Source organism: Cryptomeria japonica, chromosome 8 (assembly GCF_030272615.1).
Source record: "Cryptomeria japonica chromosome 8, Sugi_1.0, whole genome shotgun sequence".
Classification (NCBI taxonomy): domain Eukaryota; kingdom Viridiplantae; phylum Streptophyta; class Pinopsida; order Cupressales; family Cupressaceae; genus Cryptomeria; species Cryptomeria japonica.
Window position 1 is genome coordinate 48,191,631 of NC_081412.1, and position 17,194 is coordinate 48,208,824.

The 17,194-nt window shown below is 34.9% G+C and overlaps 1 protein-coding gene across 1 annotated transcript; it reads left to right on the forward strand.

Moving 5' to 3' along the window:
* Positions 1 to 4,938: 4,938 nt before the first annotated feature.
* Positions 4,939 to 9,295, forward strand: LOC131037561 (uncharacterized). Its single transcript, XM_057969760.2, has 2 exons — positions 4,939 to 5,448; positions 8,307 to 9,295. The coding sequence occupies exons 1-2, from the start codon at positions 5,075 to 5,077 to the stop codon at positions 8,797 to 8,799; spliced, it is 867 nt and encodes a 288-aa protein (XP_057825743.2). The 5' UTR covers positions 4,939 to 5,074; the 3' UTR covers positions 8,800 to 9,295.
* Positions 9,296 to 17,194: the final 7,899 nt, after the last annotated feature.

Sequence of the window (17,194 nt, forward strand, 5' to 3'; positions counted from 1 at the left end):
ATCAGTACTTCAAAACCTTTTAACAACAATATCTTTACTGTTATGCATAAACCAAAAACTGCCGCAACATAACATAAAGCTGAAACAAACAAATAACTCTAGACACCCAAAATTGTCCAGTCTAATTAAATAAATATTTTATTTATTTAATTACCTAAGCCTAATTCTTCTATTAATTAAATAAATCTTTATTTATTTAATTAATTCATTTATCCTCTTCTAGCCTTATTTCTCATTTAAATAAATACATTTATTTATTTAAATTATCCTTTTCCTAAATTAAATAAATATCTTATTTATTTAATTGATCCTATTTCTTCTATTAATTAAATAAATCTTTATTTATTTAATTAATTCATTAGCTTTTTCTACACATGACACATGTCATTCATCTCTTAATTCCTACACTACCTACCCCTTTCATTATTTTGGTATTTCTTTTACCTACCCTCTAATCTTAGCCGACTCCTCTTTTTACACCTCTCAATCTTATCCCTCCATTTCATATTGTGTCTTCTATTTAAGGAGATGCCTTCTTCATTGTCAAACCCTAATGCCCTAATGATCATTTTTGACTACACTACGATCCTACTTGCAACCACATTTCCTTCTTTGTTGAGCTCTTGTGCACATAAAATCTGAGAGCAAATATATATCAAGCAAGATCAATGGAGATAGGAAGAATGGAGATCAAAACCCTATTGGACATGTGATGGTATAATCTTTGTGATTTTATGTGATTTGCATTGTCTTAGGTAATCTTCATATGTTATGGTGGATCTTTGTTGATTGTTAGGCTAGGGTTTTGTGGTTGGATTCATTTAGCCTTTCAATATTGTTATTATTGTTATCCATTTTCACCATATACAATAACAATCATACATGATTCACTCCATAACTCATATATTTTGGTTACGCAAAAACTCTTGGTTAGAGAGAAAAACTGCGGTGGGGATGGCACCCACAACTTCACTACTGCAATAATAAAGACTGCTTGGTTAGAGCTACATATTTAGCTATTTTTGATAGCTTACCATGTTAGGAGTATTAAGATCTTTAGATCTACCTTGCTAAAGGATTTTACAACACTTATTCTAAATGCTGCACCTGGTTAAAGGCTTTACAATTTATAGACTTTGTTAGAGTCTTAGAGTCTTTTACCCTGTTAAAGGTTTCTCTTACAACTTCAAAATATTACAATAAATCATTACAAATATCTGCAACTTTACATCTGAAATGTTATATCAGATTCTATGTGCTCAAAGTGAGATTACCTTGCTTATAGCATACCTCGGTAACCCATAAAGTAACTCGGTAAACCCTTCTGTTTACTCTGGTCTTTGACTGTTCTCTGAAATCCTTCTCGGTGGCCTCTGTGTCTCTGTAACAGTCATAACACTTAGTGCTTTCTTATGTATCTCACATGTCTTGCTTCATACACCTCTATATCTCTCTCTCTGTCACTTTTCTATATATTTGATCTCAATCCATGTTGTATAAATAGATCTCTTATGTCGGTGATTTGATTCATTGCTTCGATCTTACAAACATGATTTATCGAATGAATAACCATATAAAATATTTCATTGGTCAGATGACCTCAAAATCATACACAATCCTTAAGTGCAATTTCCAATGTGATAACGGTTCTTTGTTCCTCGATCTTGTAATACGTTTCTAGATGTGTGTCTAGGTTCAATGAATCTGGTAAAACGTTTCACTCGGTGTATCATTATTGCTGCTCAGTAGACATGGAATGATACTCGGTAGACAACTCGGTGTATATTGGGCTATGTGAATACTTTCTTCTTTAACCGACTGTTCTGTGCATATTGACTGAATGTTTCGGTAGAGGTAACCGACTAGAGTATATAGAATGACTTTGAATATAAAACTAATGGCAACTTAATAAGTAGTAACACATTGGCCCTTCATTCTCAACATGTTAAAATGTCTTGGATTTGGACCTAAAATTCGTGACCAAATTAAAATGTTATTAATTGATGCTAATGCCAAAGTTGTTGTTAATGGAGCTTTGTCCCCCCAATTCCCCTTACAAAAATCTACTCACCAAGGTTTCCCCCTTGCACCATTCCTTTTTGTTTTAGCACCCGATTCCCTTGGATACCTCTTTCAACATGCTCTCTCCTCCAAACTTATCCATGGTATCTTGCTGCTAGGAAATGCCAAAGCACTTAATTCTAACATTGCTAATGATCGAATGCTATTTATTCAAAATTTTATTGATGAGTTACTAATATTTTGGATATTCTAGACCTTTTTTTGTACTATCTCTAGATCCAAGCTCAATTTGCACAAAACTAAATTCATCATGACCCATCCAACCCCAAATCCCACTTGGATTCCTACCAAATGACACAAAATTAACCATGGCACAATTACTAGATACCTTGGTATACCCTTTAGAATTGGAGTCTCCCTCAAACATATGTGGAATTAGTTTATGAACAAATTCAAAGGCAAACTATTAAGTTGAACTAATATATTTCTTTCCATGGCTGGTTGTGTTCAAGTTGCCGATAAAATCCTCTTTGCCAACCATGTTTACATTTTACCATGTTGGATGCCCTCTAAAAATTTCTACAATCAACTAACTCAACAAATCAAAAATTTTATTTGGGCCAAAAGGGGCAACATGAAAGGTCATCCTGCCACCTCGTGGCTTCATTCTGTCCAACCAAAGGACAAGGGTGGTTTGAGAATTATTGATCCATTCACTCAAGAAATTTGCCTCACCAGTAAATAGATTGTACGAGCTTTGGAAGGGGAAGCCCCCTGAAAATAGTTGGTTAGATTTTGTATCCAATCTACTGCCAGTGGTCATTCTTGAGAAATGGTTAATTGGAAGGATAAAATACTCCTAGCTCCTTTTTTTAAAGCTCATGGGTCTACACCTTTCAATTCCATTTGGAAAGCCCAATTAACAACATCAAGGTAGTTGATTTGGTATGCTTAATCCTTCAGTCATGTTCTTAGCTCAACTTCCTCCGTTTGGTGGAATCGGCTAATTTAAAAAGAGGGAAAACCATTAGGTGTCATTAGGAGCTTTAAAGGTAAATACCTTTCTAAAAAGGGAATTCAAGTTTTTTGGGACTTGTGGGATCCAATCACCTTTAATTGTAAGTTTTGGCAACAACTTAGATCCCAGTTTAATCTAGCATCCTCTACCAAACATCCTTTGCTCCTAATCCAACATTTGGTTCCTCTTGAGCTCTCTTGTCTCTTGTCCTCCCCTTGCCATGCTAACTTTTTGAAAGATTGGAGATGGCCCAATAACCACAACATCCACTTCTTTCTACTTAAAAATATTTATAAGAAGATTCTCCCTACTATCTTGATCTCATTGCACCTAAATGATAAATAGATTTGCAATTTTAGTTAGTCAAAATGGAATAGGATTAGTCTTCAAATTTGGAAGTCCAAAGCATATGCCCAGTCTCAACTTTTAGCTTGGAAAATCCTTCATGTCAAGGTGCCCATTGAAAATCGCCTCAAATTTCTTCATTCTTCATTGTCTTGTCCTTACTATGCTAAAATAGATTCCATAAAACATACCTTTTGGTTTGCTCCCATGCCTGCAATATTTGATGTTCCCTTTTCTCCTCTCTTTTTGCTCTCTTCTGACATGACTAGACATGGAGAACTACATAACTTGGTTTCTCTCCTTTGCAATATTCTCACACAATCTAGAAGACAAGTTATCCTCAAGCTTATTTGGAAGTTTCGTTTCTCTACTGTCTTTACTAGAACCTTTTTGCCTCTTCAAATTGAAGTTCAAACGATTTGTTGGAATCTTTCCCTTCAAATGTCAAGTATATTAACAAATCTTCAAGATAAATTGCATAACAAGAATGAATTTAAATATATTATTTACCAGCTTCGAGAATAGCTCCAAGTGGTTGAAGGGAAAACTATTTCTTAGCCGTTTGTACACTATGATGACCAATCTTCAAAAATGTTTAAGATGGACTATCTAGGGCTAATTTTTAATCAAGCTAACGATTGCTGGGATCTTTATTAACCGTCAAAAGGGTACCAATCATGATTGTTGGGTACTAGATATTGATAATTGTTGCTCTTTGTGTGTTGATTGCTTCTTTTTGTGATATTAGTTGTTGTTGTCGAAGGAGCGATGAAGTTGTTGCTGTTGATGGCCATCTTGCTGGAAATAAAATCTAGATTTGTTACTGGTGCAAACATTGATTAAAAAACCACACAGATATATTATTTCTCTCAATGTTTGCATCAAGCTGTTGTAATAAGTTTACTCTTTTATCATTGTTGTTGATTTAGTACATCACAACAATATGATGTTTTTGCTACTCATGTTTTGTTTATGTTGTTGTTATCCGCTATAATTTGTATCTCTTATTGAACTATGCAATATTCTTTTTCTTTTTCCAATTAAAAACTAAAATAAATAAAAGATACTACAAGATAAACCACTTTCAATTTTTTAGGTAAACAAATATTAATCCTTCTTTTATATTTGTTAACTTTTTTATTTTCTTTCCTCTTCTTTCCCTCTCCCTTCCTCTTATCTATTCTTTTAAACTTATCTACAATTTCTTATAAATTTATCTTGTTACTAATAATAAAAGTAAGATTTAAAAAAAAATATATGTTGACTCTTCCCCTCCTTTTTCCCTTTCCCTTATCAATTTAAAACTTATCTATAATTTATCCTATACTAATAATAAATATGTGATTTAAAAATTAATGATTAAAAACCTAGAAGTTGCAACAGAACTTTTAAACACTAGGTATTGGTATATACCTAGATCAGGGAGGCAAAACTTCAAAGGTAAGGATAATGCTTGTGCTTATGGTCAATCACGTGTGGTATTTGCCGCACGTCCCTCTAACGAGTTATCTACTTCGTACTTATCCCTTCAGGTGAGGTGAAGTGTTTGTCCACGTACCACTACATTATATCACCTTAATTGGGTGTCTTGGATTCTCAAAAATCTTGCTGTAATCCATTCACACATGTACTTCACTAATGGAAGAAGCCTGAAAACAAAAAAGAACAAAATAACAGTTCTTTAATTTAATGGCCTCTCTTATACCTGCTACTGCTGATTTGCCAAAGATCCAAACGCCAACATCTCGTACAGTTCCTAAAGCTTTTAGCTGGTCCCCAAATGGATGCTCTCATGTTAATTTGGCTCTTAGGGATAAATCAAGGAGACCACTCATGCATGGTCTAGAGAAAGAAATAAATGTACAACCGAAGCAACAACCATGGAGTCTTGCATTGGATTCTATTTCATTTGAGGTTGCTGTGCAGGCAAATCCACCCCCAAAACAAAAGCTCGAAGATAAGCAAAGAAATGATTATTATGTCAATTTGGGCTCTGCTATTCGAACACTCAGAGAAGAGCTTCCTGTGCTCTTTTCCAAGGAATTGACCTACGACATATACAGGTATGTACTATGGGCTCGTTTTGTTTTTATTTTTTACACAACCCAATGAGAATTGGATTTCTGTAGAACCCAAATGCAGATTGAATTTTTAAAGAGTGCAACAAATTGCATCGATTATGGGTAGATTTTTTCAGATGGGCAAATTGGGTCTTGTAAGTTTTAATGGGTTTCCATATTGGTCGTGGGGTTTAAAAGAATTTCAATTTTGCTATTATGTATGCAGAGAAGGCGTAAGTTCTACATATTTCATGGATTCATATCATTTAATCGGGCTTAAAATATTTAAATTTGCTCGAAGGAAGTTGCATTTGTTTATAGATCTGAAAAGGGGTTTTAATTTGATTGTGGTTTGAAAGTGGGTTTTAGTTTTATAAGGCAGAAAGGGTTTCTGCATTGCTTATGTGAATACCTCATGATTTTCTGGAGGGCACGTTTCTCTATTTTCTCTATTTCTTCTACTCAAATATTTATGAGAGTCTTTTTGCCTGACATAAGTTCCATGATTCTACTAAGGGCATGTTCCCATGCGGCTGCTTAGCTTATTTTGGCTAGCAGTCGCTGCTCAATATTTTTAGGGATTATTTGTGAAGCAGCTGACCCCATGAATATTTATCTTTGCTGCTTATTTTTAAGAAAAACATCTTAAATTTGTACTAATAGCATTAATACTAATTTGTGCACTTAAAATTTGGAAAAAGAAAAGAAATAAAATCTTAAAAAAAAGAGGGAAAGAAAATTGTGGAGCCATGTGGCGTTTTTGTTAATAAGCAGCCACTGCTTATTTCCAGCCCCTCTTTTGTTCCATAGCTTATTTCTAATTCCTAAACAATAGCTGCTCCACCAAAATAGGGAAAGATTCTCAATTATCCCTTTTTTAACAATTTTTAAGTTGCATGGGAACACTTAACTGCTTATATTTAAGCAGAAAATAGAGTTAAGCGGCCGCATGAGAACATGATGTAAATTTGTTGAACACTTGCCACTGAGAAAAATTAACAGTACTGAACTTTAGTATATTTTTAAAAATACAGAAAAATGTATGATTGGATAAGCTGATATCTGGCACCAAAACTTTAGGAGTCATTGCTGAAAATTTTCAGCCCCCACCATTCCTTTTTTCCCTTGAAAACATTTTCTTAAACAATAGTCGCTCGTCATTTCAAGATGTAGATATTCGTTCAACAGTTTTTAGAGTTCTAATGGTGCATGGCACTGCGAAATGGGAAATTTATCACAGCTGTAGCCTTGCCTTTAGAAGGGATTTTCAGTTTTGATATTTTGCATGCAGAGATGAGACAGCATTCACCGATCCCTTTCATTTTCCTCACTACTTTCAAAATTTGACAGAACTCTAAGTTGCCGATTTGGGTATGGGTGTGGGTACTGGAACCGGAAGCTGGTAAGCCGGTATGACAACTCTTTTTTTCCTTGGGTTCAATTTCATTAAACACTGAAGTCTCAAAATGTCATTACACAATGAAAATTCAAATTGCAATAGATATTTAATATTCATATTCTTCTTCATCAGAAGCATCAAGGTCAACATCAACATTTGTTTCAGTTTCATTTGAACCACAATCAATTGGAATGCCACTCCCATTCCCTGTGTCAAGTTCAATTTCATATTGCAAACATTTTGACAAAATGCCAAATTATTAACAATACAAGTAAAGTGATTTCACAAAACATAAACAAACAGTTTCTTTATATGAATAATCATAATGTAAATCAACTAAAATTAATCTTGTTAATGCTGATATTAAGTTTACTAACCCTGTGTTCACTATTACAGCTCACAAATACAACTGAAGTGATATTTAATTGCCTGATTGCTGGCATATTCTGATATAAAATGATATAGCTGGGATTGGATGGATAAAGAAAATGGCATTTTCAAAATGATAAAGAGTAAAATTGAAGTTTTAATGTATCAAACTATGTTTGGGTACAGCCCTGGGTACTGCCTGGGCACCCGTGTTTGCTGACCTTCACAGAAGGACCCACAGTGAACCCGGGTGCCCAAGCAATACCCTGGCCATATCCAGGGTCATACCTGGACTGTACCTGTACCAAGACCTGGGCGCAGTACCTGGGAACATAGACAGAACTCAAAAATATCATGGGTTGGGGTTAAATTAGCTATGTAAGGATAACGTGGGCTTGAAAGTGCTTTCAAAGTGGTAAGGTGGAGTTAAAAAGGGTTTTGATATGAGAATGTGAATTTGTAAAGATTTTGAAGTGGTTATGTGGGGTTAAAAGGGTATTTTAGAATTGGTGATGTACAGTTGAAAGGGTTTTTGAAGTGGTAATTTGTGTTGAAATTAGAAGTGTTGAAATTGAAAGGACTTTTGATTTTGTTATGTGGTGTTAAAAGGTTTTATTTTGTATAAGGCAATATTTAAAGACCCTGATTTGAAGTTTGATTTTCTGTAGAGCTCAATGAATAACATGGTTTGGAGGTTGATCTGTTTATGTGGGGCTAAAAGGATTTTGAATTGGTTATTTAGGGATAAAAGGGGTTTCCTATTGGTTATGTGGAGATAAAAGGGTTTTGAATTGGTTATGTGGGATTACAACTTAAATATGGTTTTCACTTTGATATTATGTAAAATACTCAGATCATGCTTTAAAATTTGAATTTTTAGAGAACTAAATGGATAAAATGGTTTGGAGTTTTATCTTCTGATGTGGGGTAAATAGGGATTTGAATTGGCTAGATTGGGTTAAAATGGGTTTTCTATTGGTTATATGGAGTTAAAAGGACATTTAGATGGGTTTTGGGCTTTACAATTTCTTTTATTATTTATGTATAGATGACATAACATTCACAGATCCCATTTTTGATATTATGTATGCAGAGATGACATAACATTCACAGATCCGTTGAATTCATTTCATGGTATTGAGAATTACAAGCTTATCTTCCGGGCATTGCGGTTCCATGGTCGGATATTTTTCAGGGCAATTTGGGTGGACATTGTTAGGGTTTGGCAACCCTCTGATGGTGTTATTCTCGTACGGTGGACTGTGAAGGGGATCCCCAGGGTCCCTTGGGAAGCACAAGGCAGGTTTGATGGAACATCAAAATATAAATTAGACAAGGAAGGAAAAATCTATGAGCACCATGTGGACAATCTTGCTTTCAATTTCCCCCAAAAATTGACAACTGCTTCAGTGCTGGATTTGGTGAGAGCAGCTGGATGCTCAACAAGTCCGACACCAACTTTCTTTGGAGGATCAGGCTGCTCACTTTTGCCTGATTTGGAAGGGACAACATGGCTGCAGTTTTATTGGGCAGTCAAGAATACGCTGGATTTAAATGATGCTCCCCTGATTTATGGATGCTGTTGACTTTGCGGACTGTAATGAATGAGACTGGTGCTTGATATGGAATATACATCTAGAAAATCATGCCTTTTTTGGACAGGAGGATGATTTATCCCTTCATTTAAATTGGATAAAGAATACTACATGCCTTTGACATAGCATACCACCAATCAGATTTGGCAGTGCATGGTTGTATATTGTAAAATAGTTTATCAGTAAACAAAAAGCTGTGGATAACAGATATTAGTACAAAAATATAGCTTGTCCTGATTAATTGTGTTCTTGTAAATTAGGCAAGCTGAGGTTTATATCCCAGACTACAGGTTCACGAACTTATACTTTGTGTATTTGAATGAGAATTTTTCAAAAAGTAATAATGTTTGTGCGGAAAATTATGTTCTGCACTACTAGTAAGTAGTAACTAAAGCCTTAGGACCACTTGGCCTGACACATCTTCTGTTGTAAGTTGCTCATGTATGTACTTTATATGTACTTTAGTATAATTATTATTTAGAGACTATTATGAAGGAGATATAAGCATAGGACATGTTATATATCTGTGAAGGCAACCTGAATTAAGATACACTTATTGTACTTCAGATTCAGGGTAATAAACACCTTTCTGCTGTATATGCAGTGTAAAAGAAGTGTACGTCGAATTTCAGTCTGTGGAGGCCAATTTGATTACATGCTTTATAAGGCTATTTCAAGAAGTACATCATTTCGTGGAGGATTAACAGTACACAGAATGCAATTTATCATAGCTTGTTGCATTGAGACAATAAGGACATTTTCAATTAACCATGGAACTAATATTGGAATTATGGTTTTGTGAAATGCCCAAACCACTTTGATATCTATGCTTTGTGAAAAAAAATTCTAAAATTAAACAGAACTTTATCTATAACAAAGCGGTGCTTTACTTCCAATTTTTCAAACCATGTGCTCACATTGTTTGTAATCATATTTCCATCCAACATAGTTGAATCTGACTGCATGATAAATGTTGTAGCTATCTTATGTGTATTAGTATATTACTAAATATTATGTTAACTTAATATCCTCATCCAGGCTACAATTATCAATTTGTTTATAGATGGAATCATATAATTTCTGTGCTTAGGATAATAAGCAGATTAAAATGAGTCTGAAGTGCAAAATGAAATTTTAATCATGATGGGTCATTCCCCAAGGATGTTAACAAGTTCAATTTCGACAGGCCCCTCAAGGCAAACCATGGAAAGGCTGGGGCTGGATCCATGTTTGAGCTCATAATACCATCCTTCTGGGTGCCTCTTCTATCACGATCCCCCAAGGTTGCAACTTGCATCAACAAGAAGAAGCCATTGCCTTGTTTTGGGGAATCAAGATGGCTGGCAACCTATACATATTGGTTCTGAAAGTAAAAGATTTCTCCGTGCTGATCATTCAAGTAATTATCATGGAAAGTATGCCAAATTGGAAATATAGGGCATTCATAGAGAGCCATCTTACATTGCATGCCAGTATCGCAATGGAGAAATTACTATTTATATAGGCATTCTAGTGAATGCTGGAGGCTCTTTAGATATTTTAGGCATCGTTTATAACTTTGTAGCACCATGGCATCTGAATGGGAAGGTCTAGGCACTTAATTAGTGTAAGACATAATATTTTCATAGTATAACATACGTGAATAACTGGCTTACAGAATGCAATGATAGTTTTGTTTGGTGTAGGAGTTTGAAGCATGGAACATGGAATAGTTGACGGAATTGCTATTAGCTGAAGTAAAAATCAACTAGGTCTAGTATTGGCAGGTTGTGCCTACAAGAATCATTGGATTTGGTAGGCATTTAAATTGCTTGAGGCAGCAGTGGCTCGAGCTCTCATTGTCTTCATTCAGTGCTGGTAATGCAGCAGTGGGTGTGGCAATAAGGCTTGTTATTTTTTAGAAGAAATACATTATGTTTGAACTTTGAGATAAGACAGACTTTTTTCCCTCTATCCCAGTTTGTGGTATAATAGCTACTGGGTGCATCCTTCTTGGGTGTACAGATACTGCAATCTAGCTGTTGGGGCTTGTTGATTTAAAGACATAGTTACAGTGAGATGCATCTCCGGACTCTTGGGCCCATCTCTGTTATTGAAGATGTGTATGGAGATGTCTCCTGATATCCCCTAGGACCATCGTCACCTGTTGCACACTTCTCCCAAGAAAAGCAGTGAAGTTTTTCAAAAAAATTAAACCCTAAATTTTAAAACAGTATTACATTAGTTCTAGTTGAAACAAATCGAATAATGTTTTAAAATTTTAGGGTTTTAAGTTTTTCACTTTTGCTGCTTGACTTTTTCATATATTTGCCGCTGTTCAAAACATTCTGATTCATTACCAGAGCTCCAAACTTTGATGATATGCCTCTTTTAATTCATAACTGTCATCATCTCAATGTCGTTATGAAATATTAAGATTTTTGAATTCTTCTTTGCCATCTATTTTCTGACTTGTGTACTTCAAGTTCAAATATTAAGATTTTAGCTATTTTGATTTTTAAACATTTTAGTAAGTATTTTTTTCATCTAAATTTAAATATTTAAATGTTTTTGATTTTCGTTGTCTCCGAGTACCGGTCTTCCATTAAGAAAATGCATTCTGATACCTGTCCCTATCTCCTGTACCAGTAGTGGTGGACTTGTCCTGGCAACTATATTATAACAAGCTCTTTGAAAATTATGTCTTCTCCAGCTGTGGCCTTATTCGCTGTCCTATCTGTTTTGATCTGCACAGACTGGGCTTGTTGAAATTTTTTTTAATATCTTGAGAAATAACCAAGTGCTAGGTGTAGCAAGTTTCTTCAAATATGTATACATGTTGGTTTGTTTTCTCAAGGCAGTGAATCGCTCCACGCAATTATTTGAGTTCTGGTTGGTGGAGGATCCATTGATGAAAAAGTGATATTTTCTGTGCATTTTTTAATTTGAAATTTGGCTAGATGTTGAAAGTGATTGCTCTTAACCACCTTGAGCAATCGGTGAATGCAACATCAATTACTTATAGTTATAATCTGAGAGAACTCCTAAACTCTTCTTTACAAGAAATAATCCACGCTTATTAATTCAATCCTCAAGCTTACAAGAAACATTGGAGGATAAGAAATTACAGTTGGCATTGTGAACGTCATCAGAAACCCTGATCGAGATTTGGAAAAATGGGAATTGAGTGAACACAGGTTGATCCTGCTTAAGATGGGAGGTTTTGATGCTGAGAAAACTCCCATACTTTGGTTAGGTGGAGGATTTAGTCAGATTCATCATCAGCCAGTTCCATAACAGCGTGATTTACTTGGAGGATGTGCAGATCCCAGTCAATCCAAAGACAAATTTTCAGCACACTACCCTGCCATGCAATGAGATGTTGGAGAATGCCATGGATTGCTGCATAGATCTATCAAACACATTGTTTCATTGCAGAAATTCAAGGAAGAGGTGGAAAACTTGGTTAATAGCAGAACAAGAAGTCACAATGTGGTTGTTGGTGATATCACAAAGCCACGGGATTGGGCAGCGTGTGTGTTGATCGGCATGAAGCCATTGTGCAATTGCAAGCAAATAGATTCCCAATTTTGGTTGGGATCAAAGGCATAAAGTTTGATGAAGCTACTGATAAGATCCACAATAAAATAATGGCAAAAAGATAGGTAGAAGATAGATAACACCCTGCACGAGATGCTTTTGGGCCAAGATGCCTAAATGTCCCATATATACAAAAACAGTATAAAGCCTTGAGATAGGGTAACACCTTACAGTACTCATGGAAAAAGCCACTCCACAGTATATCTCCAAGAGATCCCAAACAAAACATTATACTCAACACATATCCTTAAAATGTTAATTACCTCCCATATATAGACCACCTAATAACATAATGGTGGGTTAATTCCAATAAGGTCTACTCATCACTTATATTATTTGATTACACAAGCTGTCTACATGACCCAATATAACTAACTTAATGAATGTGCGTCACATATCAGCATCTCCATCCACTTAAATATGCTATAATATCATATCCCTGGCTACATAACAAGTACTTGTTAATGAAATAATACAGAACACACAAATGGCATGGAACCATGATGAGAAGTTTTATGTCAATTCCTTGTTCATTTTGCATGTCTTGGCATATTATGGTGCACCATGTGGAGAAGAGGTAGGCATACCATCTAAGTTGCCGATTCAGAGGGTCAAAGATCTGATGTGCTCACATTGTTTGTAATTATATCCCTATCCAAGATAATCGAATCTGATTGCATGAGGCATGTTGTATCTATCTTATGTGCATCAGTATATTAGTAAATATTGTTTTTTAATCCTCATTGAGGCTACTATTATCAATTTGTTTATAGATGGAATGATATTATTTCTGTGCTTGGCATAATGAGTTTGAAGTGCGAAATGAGAACGATTCATGATGAGTTATTCCCCAAGGATGTTGACAAGTTCAATTTTGACAGGCCCCTCAAGGCAAACCATGGAAAGGCTGGGGCAGATTTTATGTTTGAGTTCATAATACCATCTTTCTGGGTGCCTATTCTATCACGATTCCCCAAGGTTGCATCAACAAGATAGAAGTCATTGCCTTGTTTGGGGGAATTAGGATGGCAAGCAACCTATATTGGTTCTGAACGTAAAAGATTTCTCCATGGTGAACATTCAAGTAATGATCATGGAAAGTATGCTAAATTGGAAATATAGGGCATTCTTAGAGAGGCGCCTCACATTGCATGTTAGTATTGCTATGAAGAATCCACTATACCTGTAGGCATTCGTGTGAATGCTGAAGGCTCTTGGAATATTTTTGGGTTTCGTTTATAGCACCATGGCATCTGAATGGGAAGGTCCAGGGACTTTGTTAGTGCAAGACATAATATTTTCCTAGTACGACATATATGAATAATTGATTTACAGAATTCAATGATAGTTTGTTTTGGTGTAGGAGTTTGAAGCATGGAACATGGAGTAGTGAAGCCAAATAAACAATAGTTTGCAAAAAATTGCAATTATATCCCATTAATCCTGAATTTTGGAGTCAGTTGATTTATTCCCTAAAAATATCTCGATTCATGAAAACGTTGACCTATTGTTGACCCAATTTTCAACATTTTTTTTTTCAATCGTGTTAAAATCATGTTTTAAACCCCCCAAAAATGACAAAAAAATGAAAAAAATCATTGTAAAAACTTGCCAAACCCTAGAAAAACTCGTGAAATTACTGAATTGCTTAGAAATAGAGCCGATTTGAGATGGAATCAGAGTAAATATGGAATCAACATTGAAACAGTTTTCTATTATGTCCCTTAGTTTTTCTTTTCAACCTCTTAAAATCCCTAAATAAAAGAGTGGGGGAGGAGCAATGCTGGTCAACAATCGAATTTGAAAGGGCCTCAATCATCCTAAATCGTGTGGGGCATATGAAATAGTGTCAAAGCAACTGTCAAATCTGCTCTAAATTGCTGCTTGAATACGACTCAAGCTCTCTACACACCCCACCCTTGGATTTTGCTGCAAACAAGTATATAATTAATATTGTACACTAGCTTTAAAATTAATACTATTATGTACTATTATAGAATATGAATATATATTAATAGTTATATAATAAACTATAAATTAAAAATAATGTAAAATTTATAATATACATATTTAATTTTTAATATAATATATATATATTTTTGATGGAGGAAACTCGGGTTTTTAGCTTGGTCTGACCCCATAAAGACCACTTATAGAGGATCTCTTCCCACGAGCCCATTTTGGGGGGGTCATCATTCCCCACACTTCACTTGTTCAAACTCGCGAGCTCAACGACCCAACGAAGGCAGGAGGCTTGTGAACTCAATGGCCTAGCAGGGGTTTGAACCTTGGTGGCCACCTCACCAACAAAGTGTTTCTATCACGACACTAAACGTCCAAAAACATATATAATTGTGTGTTGATAAGTGTGGAATCTGCAAAAGAGAATCAAACAACATCAAAAACACACATGAAATATTATGTTAGAGTTAAAAATCAAAATAGAAACTAAACTAAGTTAGCTTCAAAATCAAGAACCCCAAGCATGTCTCATGTTCCTCTATCTCCAAGGATCTTCAAGATTCAAGGTGGCTCTCACTTGGAAGAGCACTTGATCTTTTAGATGTCAACCTAAAGAATGAGATTGAAGGATATGCCAAGATCAAAATGAATGCAACTAAGATCCTGGCTAGATGATCAAATGATATGAAAAGATAAAATGCAAGATACAAGACTAAGATTGATTCCAAATTGAAAGCTTAGGTGTGCTAATTAAACTAACACGGAGATTGTTATGAGATTGATATACAATGGCTATGAATTAAGCTAGCATGAAAATGGGGTTAGCATGATACTATCAACATGATGAAAGCTAAACCAGCATGCAACTAAGATGATCTAAGTGCTTGAAGATGATAAATTGAGCTCCTTGATAACCTACAAAATGACTAGAAATTTGATGCACAAGATGATGAATCTCGAATCAAAAAGACATTATAAGGCTATGATCAAAAGTCTCTCATTTTGATTGATGGATAAAGGCTCAATTTATAGAGTTGGAGGCTTGAAAAATGACGGTCAAGATTGAAGATTGATCAAGGGCTAAGATTGAAAGGGAATGTGGTCCCAGGTTTAAAGGCTTAGTCTTGTGATAAGTGTCACAAGGAGAAGTGGGTGCAAGGGTAAATGTGCTCACACGTGTGAGCAAATCTTGGGAAGTCCAAGAGGTGACAAGTGGAAACACTTGTGGAAAGGTGTAAGGGCTAGTGGAAGAGAGTTTATGACACACGGGCCAAAAGGGGAAAGAGTAGGGTGGCTCTATGGGGAAGAGCATTCACACGTGTGAGAACCCCTTGGTCAAATGTGATGTGGACATGTGAAGTGACGTGGAGTTACATGTGGGTTTGGGTAGATGTGTAGTATTTTTAATTTGAATAAATACTAACATTGGTTAGACTTTGGATTAATTAGGATAATGAGGGGTTCTAGAAGAATATTAACATGCTAATGGAAAATGTAGGAGAATGCAAGTGGAGGGAAATAGACATTTTTAGATAAAATAAAAGATTTATTTTAGCCAAAAGGGGTGCAACTTGCATTTGTAGGATTTTGCAAGTGGGGGGACTATTCACAAATAAATAATGATTTATTTAAATGCAAAAGGATTTAATCAAATGTAAATTCAATTAAAATGGGAAAATGGGGGTTTAATTAAATAAATAAGATTTATTCAATTAAATGGCTAAAGGGTACTTAATCAAACCTTAGTTTAATTAATAGGTTAGGCTAGAAGAAAATGATTTTAATCAAATCTTTAATTTGATTAATAGGTTGATTGGAGGAATAGGGATATTAATTAAACCTTAGTCTAATTAATAGGCAAATACATGATGATTAAATGAATAATTGCACAAGTTTTAGGTGTCTACAATAATATATATAGATAGAATGACAACAAACAAGCTTACATACTTATAATAAAACAACCTCCAACACATAATCATAGGTATTGCCAAAACCAGTGATGAATTCTGCCTCATATAAAAGACTTATCAATTGCCATCAGGGAATATAAAGGGGCCGTGTTTGATTATAGGCACCATACTAAGGTATCTGAGCCCATGACCACTTCTATCTCGGGGGAAGGACCGATTGTTTAACTGTGGAATATGATTTGATAAGCTTTCTCAAATATTGAACTATCCCTAGAAAACTCCTTGTCTCAATCACAATGAAAGTCTTGGATCACTTCAAAATGGCTTGCACTTTAACTAAATGCTGACCAATAGCTGGATTGCCCCCTTATAACTTTTGATCTCAGCTACTTTTTGATCTCATACTTGGAAAACTAATTGGTGTATTTGGTGTCTACCTTTAAAAAGTTAACTAAATATTTGCCTATAATCAACAATATGAATATAAACAACAAAAATCTATTTTCTACAATTAATGGGTTAAACTTATTTTATTTACTTTCTATATTTCTATGCTATGGAAATGCCCTTAAGTTCTAAAAAAAGGTAATTTATGTCTTTTTCTACAATTTTTTATGATTTTTTAAAATTCAAAATTTTACCCATTTTTTAAAGAAATCACATGTTTTTAGTTTTTCTATTTTTTTACCTTAAATTCTCAGATTTCCACTTTTACTAAATTCATGTAATTCTCAGATTTCCACTTTTACTAAATTCATGTAAGTGTAGCTGGATTGTTGTCTGTGTTGACCCTGATTTGACCTTGATGCCAAAAAGTATACGTAATGGCTAATTCCTAATCATGGTTAAGTTTTTGACTCCCATCGGGCAATATGGATGGTTGCGTGGCAGTAAAGGATAAATGCACATGTTATTTGACTAAGCACTTATGT